Here is a 17,345-nt window from a genome sequence, read left to right as displayed (position 1 = left end):
ATTCTTATCACCTATACAAGAGATTTCAATTCTTCACCTGAGATCTTGTTTCAGAACTCCCCCCCCCACCCCCACCCCCAGCTACTCCAGCGATTGAGATTATGCCACCCAGACACGGCCAGACAACAATCCACTGGATTCCTGAGACTGTACTCCAGCATCTACTAGCTGGGGACAATTCCAGCTTTTTCATAGAAATCCAACTTCGCTCAGCTATTATCCCTGGAGATTCCTAGAGAGGCCAATAGTTCAACTGCACTAAGCAACTACAGTTTGTACATACGAGCATTTGGATTGCAAGTTTCCATCACCCCACATTCAGCTGTACTAAACTATCAATGACTCCCAGGGCCTTCTCCTGACCAAGTGTCTGAAGGCTGCCAACAGCAACAATTCTCAGCACCAAACTGCAACTAACCTCTCCTACAAATGTGCAAATAAATTAAAACCAAAAGAATCCGAGCCCCACACCACAACAACTGAGCTAATAGACACTATTAGCATTTCAGGGTTCACTTGAACTTTTTAAATTAGGTTTACTCAAAAGTAAACAATCTTTCTAAAACGCCAATACTGCAAGTTTTGCAAACACCACTATACTAACTTTTTGTAGCTCCACCTTCTCTACTAATTCTAAAAAACAAACATGGGTAACTTCTGAATTGTGTTAGAAGTAACTTGACAAACTACAGTCCAGTATTTTAATTGCCTTACCTTCCTAGCTGTTATCTTCTTAAAGCAATATGGCCATAACCTTAAGACTTCAGGTGCTTCAAATCCATGTATCCCATTTCCTACTTTTAACCTTTAACTTTTAAACCTAAAAATTATGTATGAAAATACATGAATTGTGAACTAGATATTTACAACAGAAAGAGGTGAGATCAGAGATACCCACGGTTAACATACGTGATAAGTGTTTGCAACGTGAGGAACTCTGGGTTTGGAGGTGTGGAGCTGGACTGTCAGCTGCTGACACTGGACAATATCAGGGAGAGGAGGAGTTATCTGCACACTTTGCTCCAGAGGGTGATCATGCCCCTTAGATTAATTAATTCAGCACTGGTCTGTGATCAGCACAGTAGAGGCCGTTGCTCAGTGTTTCGAGGTGAAAACAAAGTCCCAACAATAGCACTGCAGACAATCCTCCTTACAGTGCCACATGCAGATGCATTTGTTACAAATTGAATGGTCAGGACAAGGTGCGGTAGTGTTTTTTTTCATCCCGAATGACATCTCTCACCACTTGCTGCAAGTCCTGCCCAGCAGCTATATCCTTCAGGACTCTGTTGGGTCTATCAATAGGGGTGCTACCAATTTGGTCTTGGTGTTCAATTTTGTTATTTTGCACCTGGAGTGTACTCTATACCTTGTCAGCTTCAATGCTGTGAATTTAACAGACTCACCTAACTTTGGGTGAAGAAATGTTTCAACTCCACCCTAAATGGTCTACCCAAAATCCTCAGACTGTGACCCCTGGTTCTGAACACACCCACCATCAGGAACATCCTCCATGCATGTACCCTGTCTAGCCTTGTTAGAATTTTATACATCTCTATGAAACTCCACCCCCCCTCCCCCATTCATCTAAACTCGAGAAAGCAGTCCTAAGCTAGTCAATCTCTCCTCATACGTCAGTCCTGCTATTCCTAGAATGAGCAGAGTAAACCTTTGCTGCACTCCCTTTGAGAGAGAGCATTCCTCCTCAAAAAAAGGATACCAAAATTGCACACAATATTCCTGGTGTGGCCTCACCAAGGCCACAACAACTGCAATGACACATCCCTGCTCCTGCACTCATCCTCTCGCAATGAAGGCCAATATACAATTTGCCTTCTTTACTGCCTGCAGCACGTGCATGCTTACCTTCAGCGACTGATGCACAAGGACACCCAGGTCCCGCTGCACACTTTCCTCTCCCAATTTACAGCAATTCAGGTAGTAATCTGGCTTCCTGTTTTTGCTTCCAAAGTGAATAACCTCACATTTATCCAAATTATACAGCATCTGCCAAGTATTTGCCCAGTCACCCAATTTGTCCAGATCATGCTGAAGAATCTCTGCATCCCCGTCACAGTTCACGCTCCCACCCAACTTAGCTGCAAACTTGGAAATATTACATTTTGTTCCCTCATCCAAATCATTAATGTATATTGTGAATAGCTGGGTTCCCAGCATCGATTCCTGTGGTACCCGACTGGTTACTGCCTGCCAACTTGTAAAAGGACCCATTAATTACTAATCTTTGTTTTGTCTCTGCCAACCAGTTTTCTACCCATTTCAATACACTTCTCCCAATGCCATCTGCTTTAATCTTGCAAAATAATCTCTTATGCAGGACTTTCTCAAACACTTTCTGAAAGTCCAAATATATCACATCAACTGGCTCCCTCTCATCAACTCTACTAGTTACATCTTTATAGAATTCCAACAGATTTGTCAAGCATGACTTCCCCTTCATAAATCCATGCTCAGTCTGATCCTGCGACTGCTTTCTAAATGCTCCACCATAAAGTCCTTGATAATTCAAGGAGGTTTCACCACTACCAATGTTAGGCTTACTGGTCTATACTTCTTGTTTTCTCTCTACCTCACTTTTTGAATATTCGTGTGACATTAACTATCCTTCAACCTGCAGGGACTATTCCAGAGTCTACAGAATCCTGGTAGATGACCACCAATGCATCCACTATCTCTAAAACCACTTCCTTCAGTACTCTGGGATGTAGATTATTGGGCCCTGGAGTTTTATCTGTCTTCAAGCCCATCGATTTTCCCAGCACCATTTCTGTTCTCATACTGACCTCTCAATTCTTCCCTCTCGCTAAATCTTGCATTCTCCAAGATTTCTGGTATCTGATTTGTGGCCTCTTTTGTGAAGACAGAACCAAAGTCTGTATTCAATTGTCCAGCCATCTCTTTGCCTCCTATTATACATGCCCCCATTTCTGTCTATAGAAGACCTACATTTGTCTTCACCGATCTTGTCCTCTGCACGCACCTATAAAACTCTTGTCAGTCTTTACGTTCCCTGCAAGTTAGCAATTTTGGCACAAATCCCAAAAAGTTAGTAAGTAGGGCTTCCAGGATCAGACGTACTGCTTGTTTCCTGTATATAAGACAATACTGACTACACCATCAATTTTCTTATTCAGCCTTTTTCTGTAGCAGATTCATAAAGCTGAATGGCTTCCCAGGAAATTTCAGGGAACAATTAAGTATCTAACACTGTTACAGGTCTCAAGAAACATACAGGCTAAACCAGGAAAGGACATCAGGATTCCCTTCCCCAAGGAACTGAACCAGATAGGTTTTCACAACAAACCGCTTTAAATTCATGGCACCATTAATAACTCTGGCTTTCAAATCCCAACAGCTGTCTTCAGGCTTCTGGATTAGTCAAAGTAATGACTAATGATGTCACAGATGTGGTGGAAGGTCACCTTAAGATCAATGTGGCCACCAATGCTGCTGGAGACTGATTTAATCTATTGAAGGGACAGGGCTGGGGGTCACAGCTAGGGTTAAATTTGGAGCAGGAACTGAAAACAATGGATTCAATAATTAGAGGAAATTTCTACACATCTTGAACGGAGGATGTGAATACCCAAATTAGGAATAGCTGTTGGCCATTTGGCCCCTCAAGCTTGCTCAGCCATTTAGACAGATCATACTTGATCCAGTTGTGACTTACAACTCCATATTCCTCTTACCCCTGTAACCTTTCAATTCAAAATATTCAAAAGGTCTGCTTCAACTGACTTTTGAGGAAGAGTTTCCAAGATGCATGACTTTCTGTCACCAAGAAACTCTCTTCAAATCAGACCTAAATGGGTAGCCCCTTATTTTCAGGTGACTCTTGGTTCTAGATTCTCGTATTAAAAGGAAACATCCCATCTAAGCAGAAACAAGAACAGAAATTGCTGGAAAAGCTCAGCAGATTTGGCAGCATCTGTGGAGAGAAATCAGAGTTCATGTTTGAGGTTGAGTGGCCTTTCCTCATAACCCATCTATATAGGTTTTTTTGTGGATGAATTTGAAAATAGCAGTCCATAGGAGATAGTTACTTTTTGAAAGGACTGGAACAATGACTTAATCCAATTTGTCAGAGAAGGAAACTCAGTGTTAAATGGCAAATTGTTTATACTGGTGTGCTTTATGATCAAAAAAAAATGTTGAAGCCTGTTTTTGATTCAGAATAATCAAGGATTTTTGATATAACAAAGTGTGGAGCTGGACAAACACAGCAGGCCAAGCAGCATCTTAGGAGCACAAAAGCTGATGTTTCGGGCCCAGACCTTTCAAGCGAAATGTCAGCTTTTGTGCTCCTAAGATGCTGCTTGGCCTGCTGTGTTCATCCAGCTCCACACCGTTATCTCGGATTCTCCAGCATCTGCAGTCCCCATTATCTCTGATACAATTTTAACCTCACTGCGAAGCCTCTTCCAGGGATGCCTAATGAAGGATTTTTTTTTGGTTTAGAAAAGCTAAAGATTGAATGTTTCTAAGAGCCGTTTGGAAGACACATGCCTCGGGTCAGAAGTATAGTCTCTGCCCTGAAAGGACATTTTTCAGAGCAGTTAAAGGAATGAGTTACCTCAGTAGAAAAGTTTAGATTATGTAACTTTTAGACCAGGAGTATTTGATAAGAGGCTGAGAAAGACCATGCTCTCAGTTTTGTAAACAATCATGATGACGCCACAGTTCACACGACAGAAACTGGGGAGAACAAATCAAACAAACAAAGTTTTGATAAAGAGGTGTAATTTATTTGGATTTGAATTGCTGTGATGTGGGGATGAGAAATAGTCTGAAACTTTGTTCTAGCATTTTCAAGATTTTTCTAACATTCTATATCTAGATAGTTTGGTTTATTTGCCTTGTTTTTGCCTTGTGTAACAAATATTTTCACATGACTGTTTCAGCAAATGACCATCATGTTAAATGAAAAAAAGCATATGACCTAACAAGTCAGCTATTACTTAGGATTAACTTGGCCAACAGCACCATCTGGAGTCTTAAAGACTAGACTTGGGAGATGGAAACATTCAAGGGCTCTGCAGAAAATAGGAAGGTTGGAGGTGAGAGAGTAGTTTGCAAGGATACCAGGATCAAGGATGGGTTTTCCCAAGTACATGAGCAGTGTCAGAAGATTTGAAGGTGAAAGGGACAGTAGCTAAAGGATAACTTAACAATATCAGCTAACAGAGACTGATTCGGAACAGGGTGAGGGTGAGGGTGAGGGTGAGGGTGAGGGTGAGGGTGAGGGTGAGGGTGAGGGTGAGGGTGAGGGTGAGGGTGAGGGTGAGGGTGAGGGTGAGGGAAAAGCAAAATGACATGGTCAGGCATTTAGTGGACAAAGGTCTCACAGACAAGTTTAACTCAAAGTGGTCTTCAGATATAGGAAAAACAAGAAAAAAGTGCAAGCTCAGAAAAGTGCAGGTGGAATCATTCAAGGAGATTTAGCCTAAGAGTGGGGAAAGCAGGGATACGTGGCAATGGTAGTTGTTCAGAGGATTTCATTTTTAGTGACAAAGTCATTCATCACTTATTGTCATCACCAAATGAGTAGCAGGGCTAGGGACGGTCATGAATATAAGTTGGGGAGTTCACATGGAAGACGACAGTTAGGTAGGGCAGGAGGATACGCAACTCAGGAGAAAATATGGCAAGTTAGCATTACCTTCAAATTGCTGAGAGTGAGAGGTTACTCAATGTAGAAGTTGGAGGGTAATGGTGAAGAGATCCCAGTGATTTTATTTTTAATTTTACACGACAATCTGGGTAGAATACAAATGATTGAGGTGTGAAACAGGGAGATGTTCAAACGGATAAGAAAGCATCAGACGTTAGATCAAATCGATGCAGAGTCTGATAGGAATCTGGGCTTTCTGAAAGTACATTCAGGTGAGGAGACTTCATTAAAGGGGAAAGGTGCTATCACTCTTCTGCCAAGTTTCTGTTAAGACACAACGGCAATGCAATCATCCACAATAAGTTCAGGGATTGCAAGGGCCTTGTTCATGCATGAACAGACATTTCGAGCAAGATGCAGAGGCTTGAGAAAGGTGGTGATAGCTGATCTGTGGATGTGATCCAGCAGATGGAGGGGACAAGTTGAACAGAGGGGTCTGGAAAGGATTGCTCACTGAGTGCATTAGTTGAGAAGGTCGATATGACTGGAATGGAGTAATTGAAGTAACTGCTCAAAATAAGTGAATATCAAGCCTTTATAGGGCCTTTGTAGCATGTCAAAAGGGCAGAGGAAAGTGCATCAGCTGGGGCTGAGGCAGAAAATGGGAAATTTCACACAACGGTCACAGCACAGGAGGTAGCCATTCAGTCCACAATGTCTGCACTACCTCAAATAAGTCAGTAACTTACTTTAATTCAAACTCATCTCTTCTTACAAAGTCAACTAGATCAGTGAGTTTAGAGTTACATATAGGATTGACCATTTAGAACCACAAATTTCATTGTTGAAGGTTAGTGAACGAATGATTTATCTTACAATCTAGTAGTATCACAATCGTTACTGAGACTATTTCAAGTTAATTTTGTTAATGGAATACAAATTCCCCAGGTGTTGCAGTGGGAATTCATGTCTCCACAGCATTCGTGCAGGCCTCTGCATAATTATTTCAGTTACATTAACACTGTTGCCACTCCCTGTTGAGGCAATAGGTTCTTAAATTGCTGCCTGGCGGCAGGAAGTATAAATTCAAGACTTGAAAAATGGTAATTATGCTCATTGGAACAAAGAGATGGAGATGACAGATTAGACATATTGGGTTGATGTAAATTGTTACACGTTGAGGATTCTAAGACAAAGGGATGTAAGAAAGAATGTACGTTTCTTTCTCACATTTGACCTTTTTTTTAAAAGATGTCGTGAAACTGTAGAATGTTCTGTCAGAGTTAGTATTTGAAACAGAAATTATACCAACAGTTAAGAATATGTTAGATAGGAGAAGGACACGATGATGGTATTCTAACAGGCACATGGAATTTGGAATACCATTCATGTAGAGAACAGACTGGTTAGTCTGCCATGACCACAGTAAAAGAACAAATTACCAGCATGCAATAAGATTGCTTGTTTAAAAAAAGATAAACTTTTACAAAGGCTTCTTAAATAAATTTCCAGCCAGTGATTGTGCTGTCTGTTTTTTTTAAAGTTCCTGTCCAGTAGATGGATAAATTATTATAAGACTCCAGCTTTATAATGAATTTTTATATCATTTTCATGCTGGTATATTGATATACGCCAAAAGCAATCAAACCTAGTGTAATTCATAACAATTCTGATGTTTACCTACTTCAAACATGAGTTTATCTGAAGGAGAGAGAGAGGGTAATGCAAAGCCAAAACTAAACCAGCAGGAAAAGCTAATGGTACAATGACAAAAGAGAAAGAGAATATCGGAAACAAAAAGTCTAGTAACAATGATAATCCTGACATCAGACCAAATATTCCAGGAATGCTAATTAATTCACAAAAAGACAAGCAGCAAATATTCCCATTTCTTTTATTTATTATACAGCCAGAAGAATTTTAGTGATGTGATAAGCTCTTTGAGCGATTACAAAGTTGTAAACTATTCAAAACAAACAAGTCATTTTGGGCCAACTGATTAATGTCAGTATTTATGTTCCACACAAGTATGTTCTTAGATCATCCATTTTAAAATACTGTGCTGTTACCAGCCCCAAAGCAGACCAATAATGGCTAGCTCTTCATCTTGTGGCCACTTGCACAAATTTAAAAGTTCAGACTGAGCACAAATTTGGAACAAATCTTTAACATCTTACACCCAGCCAAATATTTAGTCTGAATCAATGGTGCATTCTGTGTGCAAATACCACACCTCCCCATTGCACTCTATGACTATGCAGCTGAGAATACCAGCAGTCATAATTTCCCCTACAGTAATTGATAATCTAGGTATAATTGCACATGTTGTACTGGGTACACATTATTATTTCTACTTCTTCAGCAAACACAACAATTAGCCGTCTATTTCAACTTCCTTCTCCAGTCAAGACTCAACAAGTTTGTACTTATTGTTCTCTTAGTTCCAGTGAACAAAGTTAAACAGTTACTAAAATGTCCATGGGCATCTTCAGAACAGGAAACAACAGGTTTTTGACAAAAAGCCATCAGATTGAAATGTTAAATCTCTTTCCCTCTAATGTTGCCAAACTACTAAGTCCAACAGCTGGCAAACAGATGTCACAGAAGCAACTGAGAGCTGCCCAAATAATTTGCTTCAAATTAATTTGATCTGATAGGACTTTCTGTCTAAATTACATTATAAAATGTTCTTTATATGCACTTAAATCGCCAAAAGTAACAATCTCTACTCAGCCTGACTACCATTTTACACAATAGCTGATGGCAATACATTCACCATTACCACAATTATGAAAAAATTAATACATTTGTGGTATCTAACAAACCATATTACATACAATAAATTAATCTCTATTTAAACATTTCCCTTCAAATCACGTCGCTCGATACACCTATTGGCTGGTTAAACAGGCAACATTTTTGTTCTGCCATAACATCCCACCTCCAAACCAAAAAGGTGTGACACGTTAGCAAAAATCCTTGTGATGTTTACAAGAACTAGAAGAAAGATGATTTCAATTACTAAACTTAGCTTCAGAAATTAACACATTCTGTAGCTGATTTAATATCTCAACTAGTTCATGCACTAAATAGAGAAGAGTCAAAAACACGTTTTAACTACTATCCACTTTTAGGAGCTGCATTTGCTTGAATACTGACTGAATACAATGTTAAGCTCAACTGCAATGCCTCAAGATTAAAATAGCTCAATCACCTCAGAATCCACTTGAACTACAGAAGCACAGTAGCATTAGGGAGGGGGGGTGGTCACGTACACCTGTAGAATTTCAGTTCAGAAGGAGCGGTTGCAAAGGGACTGGGTAAAAAGAACTCAAGACAAAAAAGCGAAGAGGACAAAACTAAAAAGAAAGGAACTGCTAAATTCAATTCAGCAAACTGCACTTCTCTCAAAAAGTCAAATATCAGTTCAGAAACTATAAAAATTGATGTAACTGTAAAGTGGACATTCCTTAATTGTCTTATTGCATCTAAAAATCATGCTGGTTAGAAAACCAGTTTTATGGCATTATAGTTGGTGCTCATTATCAACTGATTTTCTACCCACAGATCTATGTACTTGCAAGGTCAACACCAATTCCCATCTCAACATCTTTTTCAAAGCATTACAAGAGACACACCATCCACACTACAAATAAAATACTTAATGACACAAAGTTGACCCCAATGGTTCCAACTGTTTTGAATAATCAGTACCAGTTTTTGTGAGTGGCCAATATTAGACACCAGGTTTATAAAGCAAACAAAGTCCTTCTAGCCCCTACTCCCACAGAAAGACACACACAGTAAGGGAATAAAAATGGCAAAATAAATGAGATTAACTGGCCAATTCAATTAAATAGACTCCACAATCCATAACATCACCAAATAGAAGTATACCTGCTTGATTTCTGACAACACCGACACATGCAGATAGCTTCTGGTCAGCTCGGAGGAACGTTACTGAATTCTTATAACTCAGATTTTATTATGAACATTCAATAAGCTGATGACGACAGAGACTACCAGAGAGCAATTAAACCTCTGTTCTATAGCTTTCAAAGGTAAAATCCTTCTGACCTAAACAGTCAAAAAACCAGTTCAAATACTTGCTTTTCCATACCAAACTTACTGTCTCCCCAAAATGACCCAGCTAACATTCCACATCTACCATGCGCTTGAGCACAAGGCCTTTCCAGAATCTATACAGCACTTAACAGGAAACAACCTGCAATTAACTTTCAAGCCTAACATTACAAACAGTTTATTTGTTCTCTATTTGAAAAGCAAGCTGCTGCTCAAGTCCAAAGGTCACCTTCAGCTCCCAGCCCCAAGCCAAAAGTGATACAACTAAAAATAAAACAATGAAAAATCAGTAAAAGGTTCTAAATATAAAGAGGCTTTGAGCCATAACAAACAGCTCCAAAAGAGCAGGATGTGTACAGATGTACTCCTCCGTGTGCATCATGTGCGCCATACACTTGCAGTCTTCCTAAGAAGTCTTCCTAAGACCTATGTCTTATGGCCTTATAAACATTGGGCCGGTAAAAATACTGAGACATAAATCAAGCATCCACCAAGGCCCTGAAACGCCTATAAAGATAAAAAAGAAGTGATGACAATGCAAAAAGAGGAAATCTCAGATAACTTGACAGTGGTTTAAACTGAGATAATAAAATGTGAGGCTGGATGAACACAGCGGGCCCAGCAGCATCTCAGGAGCACAAAAGCTGACGTTTCGGGCCTAGACCCATCAGAGATGCTGCTGGGCCTGCTGTGTTCATCCAGCCTCACATTTTATTATCTTGGATTCTCCAGCATCTGCAGCTCCCATTATCAGTGGTTTAAACTGAGCAGTCAAGAGGATGTATGTGGTGAAAAAGTCAACCATTTGTTCAATCAAGTCTAAAGCAAAAGAGCCTTCTTCAAATGTGGTCTTTGAATGAACCAAAGAGTGCAAAAATAGCACATACGATGATAAACAAAGCTAAAGTGAAAATGGAAAAAGCATTAAGTTTGTGGATGGTTGACTACATCAATTCAAGGCGATGGAATACATAATGTGTTTGATGAGAAGACGAGTGGTAACAAGACAATCACAAGCAAGGAACAATTATAGCCAGAGTGTAGTCTGACCTTGGGGGGGGGGGGGGGGGGGGGGGAGAGAACATCATCAGCAAATCAAGAGACAGCCAAGGGCTTTCCAGAGGAATGACGGAAACTTGAAGAAAAAGGCTACAGATTCAGACAACAATTTAATGCTGGCCAAACTATGACAAACTATGTTAACATGAACATACAGCCCACAAGAGAAGAGGAGTTTCAGGCTTCAAGGCTACAAAGGACTGCGTGACCATGCCACGAGTTACATGCTGAAGCCCATGCGTCATTACTGTTCCGACAACTCATGCTTCACAGGGGGAAAAGCAATTTGGATGCATTTGTTAGGCCATGAATGTTAATTCTGGCTTCACTTTATGGAAATGTTCTAAGTTATTATAGTGTCAACTGTATAACCAAACATGAAAGAACCTCAGGATTAATTAACATCATCCATGGTTAATGCTTGCTGGCAGAAGATATGGCCTGTGATTGTGAACAACCAGATAGGAGAAAGATTTTCCAACAGTGGAAGAAGAGGTTGTGGTATTACTTGAAAGAAGAACAAACAATGGATTTGGAAGAATTGAGACAAATTGAGTCTGAGGAGAAAGATGAAATCCCTTTGTGGACCTTCCAGAAGATAGATGTCACAACAGCACCAAAAGAACTAACGGATTTAGTGTTTAAATACAATCGACCAACCTCTTTGGAATAGCATTCAAGTGGAAAGGATACAGGAATTGTTCTTTCATTCGTGTGTTTTTACGATTATTTTCATGTTGTTTTAACTGACATTGCTTGTCAGTGCTTCTGCAATTCTGCAGGGCATATTTATGGTTATTTGGAGGGTGTATTACACAGGACCGGGCCTTAGGTGGTATCCATATTCCTTGTTATCCACAGGAAGTCTGTGTCCCTATCCCTCATGAAAACCAAGGACTGGATATACTTTGTAACACAGGAATTAGGAGCAGGTGCAGGGAATTCAGCTCTTTGAGCCTGCTCGCCATTTAATATGTTCATGGCTGATCTTATCCCGGTCTACACTCCACTCTCCTACCCATTTACCGTAGCTCTTTCTCCCACTTTTCATTTGTTGACTGTTTCTGCCTCCACTGCATTGTGAGACAGCGAGTTCCACAGATTCACAACCCTCAGAGGTAGTTTCTACTCATCTCAGTTTTGAACCTACCTCATCTCTTTGTATATTTATGGCCTTTTGTTTGAGACTGACCCACAAAGGACAAAAGGAAATAACATCCACCTTATCAACGGCTTTTAGCATTTTATATACCTTAGTCAGATGCCCTCCTCATTCTTGTGAACTCCAGCAAGTACAAGCCCAAATTACTTAATTGCTCCTCATACAACAGCCCTTACATCCCTAGAATCAACCTGGTGAACCACCTTTGAACTGCCACAATGCCACCACATCCTTCCTCAAATAGGGAGTCCAAAGCCACACACAACACGCCAGGTGTGGTCACACCAACACTTGAGATAATTGCAACAACAGTTTTTTTTACTTCTCTTATCCAGTCCTTTTGCAATCGACACCAGGATTCCATTTGCCTTTCATAGTTAAACTTCACAGTTTAATCATCATTTATATACAATCATTAGTTTAATGATCGAAGATTAGTAAAATGGTAAACACAATACGATACGGCAAACATTTAGGAACAGATAACTGCTAAGAACAGAGAATGCTCACAATGGGTTGGCATATGCAGTGTGCAAGCCCGCATCTTGATCCCTGAGCAAACTTAATCGTTAACTGTACATATTCCATGTTCTTCATACCTTTTTCCTGGCCACACCTCTCCTCACTAGCAACAACTGTGGCAAAGAAAACACAGCTGCTGAGCTACAAAGTTTCTTCCTCAGTTGCGCAGCTCTTCGGTAATCAATTGGTAAGTCTTAACAGGCAAGGATCCTGAGAATGCTGGCAACAACAAACAGTACCCTAGAAGACGTTAACTCCTAAATATAGGATACAGAAACAACGATTCAATTCTTTAAACTTCACTAAGTAACAAATCTGATTTTTTAAATATGATAGCATAACTAAAACTTCCAATGCAGTCTTACCAATGCACTGTGGTCTGGTATTTAAGCCCAACTGTACAGCAACCACCCATCAATATTTTATGTACTTTAACAACGGTCATGCATCAAAGGATATGAATGAATTTTGATCTGGGCAAGAGCTGAATGTGTGCAAAATTTGCAAACAAAATTGAGTTAAGGGGGAAATACAGGAAATACTTCGCATTACTGGCATTTTAAATAACTAGGTCAATAGGTAAAAGTCAACACAATGTGCATTAAACTAAGAGAAGGAAGAATTTGTGCAGTAAGTGAAGAATTGTTCTAATTGAGAAGGATTATAAAAAGGTTCCAAAAGAAAATCTTGCAATTACATAGCACATTTATGTCCTTAAAGTGTTTTTAAATTATAGGGACATTACAGTTAGTTTACAGATATCAAGCTCCCAAAATAAATGATCAGAACATTATTTAGGACAAAAACAGAAATTGCTGGTGAAACTCAATAGGTCTAGCAGCATCTTTGAAAGGAAAGCAGATTCAAAGTTTTAGGTCCAGTGACCCTTCTTCATTCTGACTTTGCTTTTGCTCCACCGATGCTGCCATACCTGTCAAGTTTCTCCGGCAATTTCCTTTTTTGTTTTACATCTATTTGGGAGTTTGTCAAAATATTACTAGTAAGACAAACTCCTCTGTGCTCAAGTGCCTTTTATTCCCTCAAAAAGGCAATTTAATGTCACATCTGAAGGACAGGACAGTATGAGGGTGAGGGGACCATTGGGCTAAGGTTGGTACAGCCCAAATGCACGAATTGATGAAACAATCAAAACTATGTCTAGCTTCAGTTAATAATTGTGAGGTATAGGTTACGCTGACAGAAGGATAGTGCTTTTTTTAAATTCACCCATGGGATGTGAGCAATATTGGTTGGGCCTGCATTTATTATACAACCCTAGTTACCTTTGTGAAGTTGGTGGTGAGCTATCTTGAACCACTGCAATCAATTTGCTGTAGCTACATCCCAAACACCATTAGGAAGGGCATTCTAGAATTTTGACCTGGCAAGCCTGAAAGAATGGCAATACATTTCCAAATCAGGATGGTGAATAGCTCAGAGGGATAACTGGACGTTGTGGATGTTCACATGTATTCACTGGCCTTGTCTTTCTAGATGGCAGTGGTTGTGGGTTGGAAGGCGCTAAAGCCCACCGGTGATTTTCTGCAGTACCTCTGTAGTTAGCATACATTGCTACTACCAACCAGTGGTCGAGCAAGTAAATATTTGTGGATGCTGTGCCAATGAAGCAAACCACTTTGAGCCAAGTGGCTGCTGCATAAAAGAGTGAGCCTTCTGGATCAACACTGGGGCTAGAACTACACAAGCAAACTACAACCCAGAGCCAAAACAATATGATTCCAATAAAGGAACTTAAGTCAATAGAAAAAATTGAGGGAGTTGGAAATGTGACCAGAATGCTGTTTAAATTTTTATTAAGAAATTAAAAAGAGCTGATCCTGGAAAATACCAGGAGTAACAAAGCACATACATTAGCAGTAAATTTTTTGAGAAGCAATACCAAACAGGAATGTCTGCAGAAAATGCTGTGTGTCATTTGTTGCCAACATCTGAGAGATAAGGGACAGTCTACGATCATTGAGTCAGTGACGCAGTGGATTTTACCAGTTACACAAGTCTCCATGTAATCTAGCAGCAGCGTTCCTACCTCGGTGCTAGAAGCCTGGATTCAATCCTGACCTGCTCCAGAGGTGTGTCATAACACCACTGAACAAGTTGACTATAGGCCAACATTTTGAATTATTAATACAAACATCTAATGAACTAATGGACGTTTGTCCCCCCGTGAACAAGTGGCGTCAGTGGATAGTGCAAGTTGTTTTTACTGAATCACACAAGAACAGACCACTTAAATTCCTGTGTTCATGTGACTATGGAAATCAACACAGGCAGTAGGTAAACAATCTAACCTTCATAAAGAAATCTGGAGGCATGTTTGATAAACATCTGTTTCTATTCATTCAATCACATCCTATTCAGTATGCCATGAGGAGAAAGAATTCCATTTATGCACAACATAAGCTCAAACATTTTCACAATTGAACCAAAATGATGCAAAAATAGTTGCTCGATCAGAGATAACAGTGTGGAGCTGGATGAACACAGCAGGCCAAGCAGCATCTCAGGAGCACAAAAGCTGACGTTTCAGGCCTAGACCCTTCATCAGAAATAGCTGCTTGACCATTCTGGTTCTGATGCCATGCAGCAAATATTTAAATTCATCTGAAGACACAAATGACTTTAGATTCAAAAAGAACAGTTCTAGTTGGATGCACACAAGCTCAAAAGTGTTATGATTTAATCCAAATTATAACACTGAGGTGTTATTTCAAACCTTTAGTATTCTTCCTTTGGCATATATAGAACTCTAGCCTAAAAGTGGTTTTACTTCTTTATAGAAATGCATTAAATTCTGCATGTACAACCTAAATTTGGGAGGAAGAGGCAGGTCATGCAGAAGGGAGATGGTTCGTGAAAATTCTCTCATTATAAATATTTTAGGTCAGCATCATTCACGATTCACAACCATACAGAACTGCAGTTGAGCTTGGCTTTGGCTTGAGGCAAGAATTCAACCAGTTGTGAAATTGTTTTGTATGTCCATGCATACATTACACTGGGAGACAAGATTCATAATAAAGAGGGGCAGGGAATTGAGTCAAACAAGGTACTTACTGAGTAGAAAGGTGGCCTTTCTGAAATTATTTTTGCCACTGCAAATAATGTTGAAACCACATCAGGAAGACACAATTATTAATACCCTTTAACACTTGCAGACAATAACTTTATTACAGCAGTTAGAATGCATTTGTTTTTATCTCATTTAGACAGTTAAGGGGTAAAGGGTCAGCCTCTCTTTCAAATAAATTTTGGATCAGAATTTCATGATGTTAACAATGGTACACCAGCATTTCAAGTCAACAACAGAAGGCGAATCATTAACTGAAAAAAAGCACCCTTGAACATTTTATATTGAATCTGCATTTTCTTTAAAAGGTCAAAGTTATGGAGCTTCATATCAGATCTACTGTACACTTTCAGACCCTCTACAAAGTGAGGGGATGGTATATGCAAATCTAAAAGTCCATTATTGTAAATCAGTGATTCCTGTATATAACTGTTTACGTTAAAATCTTAGATTCAAAAGTCATCACAATTCATTAGACTCAGTTACAGGAAACTTTTAGTGATGCTGAACGTTCATCAATATCTGAAAACATAGAAGTAATCCTAACATTGCAGATGCAACTTTCAACTAAGGAAGTTATTTGTCGCTTCTATTCACAAATGCTGGCCAACCTGCTGAGCACTTGTCGTATTTTTCAGGTTTCCAGCAAAGAATATTACAATGTTACAAGTATTTTGATGTCAACTTGAGTTAAGATTACAACAGTGAGGAAACAAAGCGAATATAACTCCACTTTAAGAGCCTCAAGTAACGCATTTGGAAAGTTCTTAAAAACACAAGATTAAGCAAAAAGTAACACACATAAGCAGTAAGGGAAGATTTGTGGAGTAACACATCATTCCGCAGACTTCGCGGGGGGTGGGGGGGAAGAGGAAAAACAAATGAAGAGTTAACTGATCTACATTATTTTTGTTGAAATCCGGTCCCCGCTTAAATAAATAAATTACAATTACGAATTTAGAGAAAAAAAGAAACAAGTGAAACCGGCAGATGTCGGAACGGCCACAGATTATCCTTTCAGAAACTTTCAGACAGGACTTCCGACTGGGGAAGGAGTGGGGGTGTAGCATCGAGGAGGCACGTTGTGCTAACCAGCCCCGCGCCCCTCGGGATGCAGCAGGGCCCACAAACATGGGTTTTGCTTCAGGGAACTATGGGGGTGGGCGCTAGGTCTGGCAACATGAGCCTTCATGGCGAGTCGAGGAAAGAGTCTCTCGTTAGTGTCATAAGGCAAACAGTTTGCATTTTAATACACATTTTCAGAACAAATCTTGCCAGCACCCCCTGCTCTTCTCTGCTGGACTCACCGTCGTTCTGATCTCTGGGCCAGAGGTAAAAAGTAGCCGGGATGACGAGAAGTCCCACGAACGACGTGAGAAAGTAGAAGGAGGTATTGCCACTATCGTCATACTGGAACTGCTGGCCAGCCATTACTGAGTGAGTGACCGACACTGGTGCAGCTCTTCTGCCGGGCCCTCGGCTCCTCCGACCCAAGCATGGACGTGGCACTGCGCACGCGCAGCTGGCGTTGGCAACGTCCTGCGTCAGCGGTAACGCGCGTCCGTGCTTGGGTCGTTGGGGGCGTAGAGGAGACGCGCGTGCTCCTGAATGGCAGGCACGCTGTGCTGCCCATTGTTCTCAGCAGCTGGGGCTTGGAATCACGTGGTCCCCCCAACAACACTGTCACAATGGAAGGTGAGTTTCTAATTCCCAGCTGATCTGTCCGGGGACTGTGCAGATGCTGCCTGTTGGACCCCTCATCTGTTGCTGAAACAAACACAGAGAACGCTTGGAGA

At 40.3% G+C, this 17,345-nt stretch overlaps 1 protein-coding gene across 1 annotated transcript in view; it reads right to left on the bottom strand.

The window, feature by feature from the left end:
* The window catches only part of sec63 (SEC63 homolog, protein translocation regulator), a 93,640-nt gene extending 76,578 nt beyond the window's left edge, over positions 1-17,062 (bottom strand). The window contains exon 1 of the mRNA XM_048531821.2: positions 16,857-17,062. Coding sequence (XP_048387778.1) covers positions 16,857-16,980 — 124 coding nt within the window. The 5' untranslated portion in view covers positions 16,981-17,062. The remainder of the gene's footprint in view (positions 1-16,856) is intronic.
* Positions 17,063-17,345: the final 283 nt, after the last annotated feature.

Source organism: Stegostoma tigrinum, chromosome 4 (assembly GCF_030684315.1).
Source record: "Stegostoma tigrinum isolate sSteTig4 chromosome 4, sSteTig4.hap1, whole genome shotgun sequence".
NCBI classification, from domain to species: Eukaryota; Metazoa; Chordata; class Chondrichthyes; order Orectolobiformes; family Stegostomatidae; genus Stegostoma; species Stegostoma tigrinum.
The sequence above is the reverse complement of the archived record's forward strand: the minus strand, read 5'-3'. Positions and strand labels throughout refer to the sequence as shown.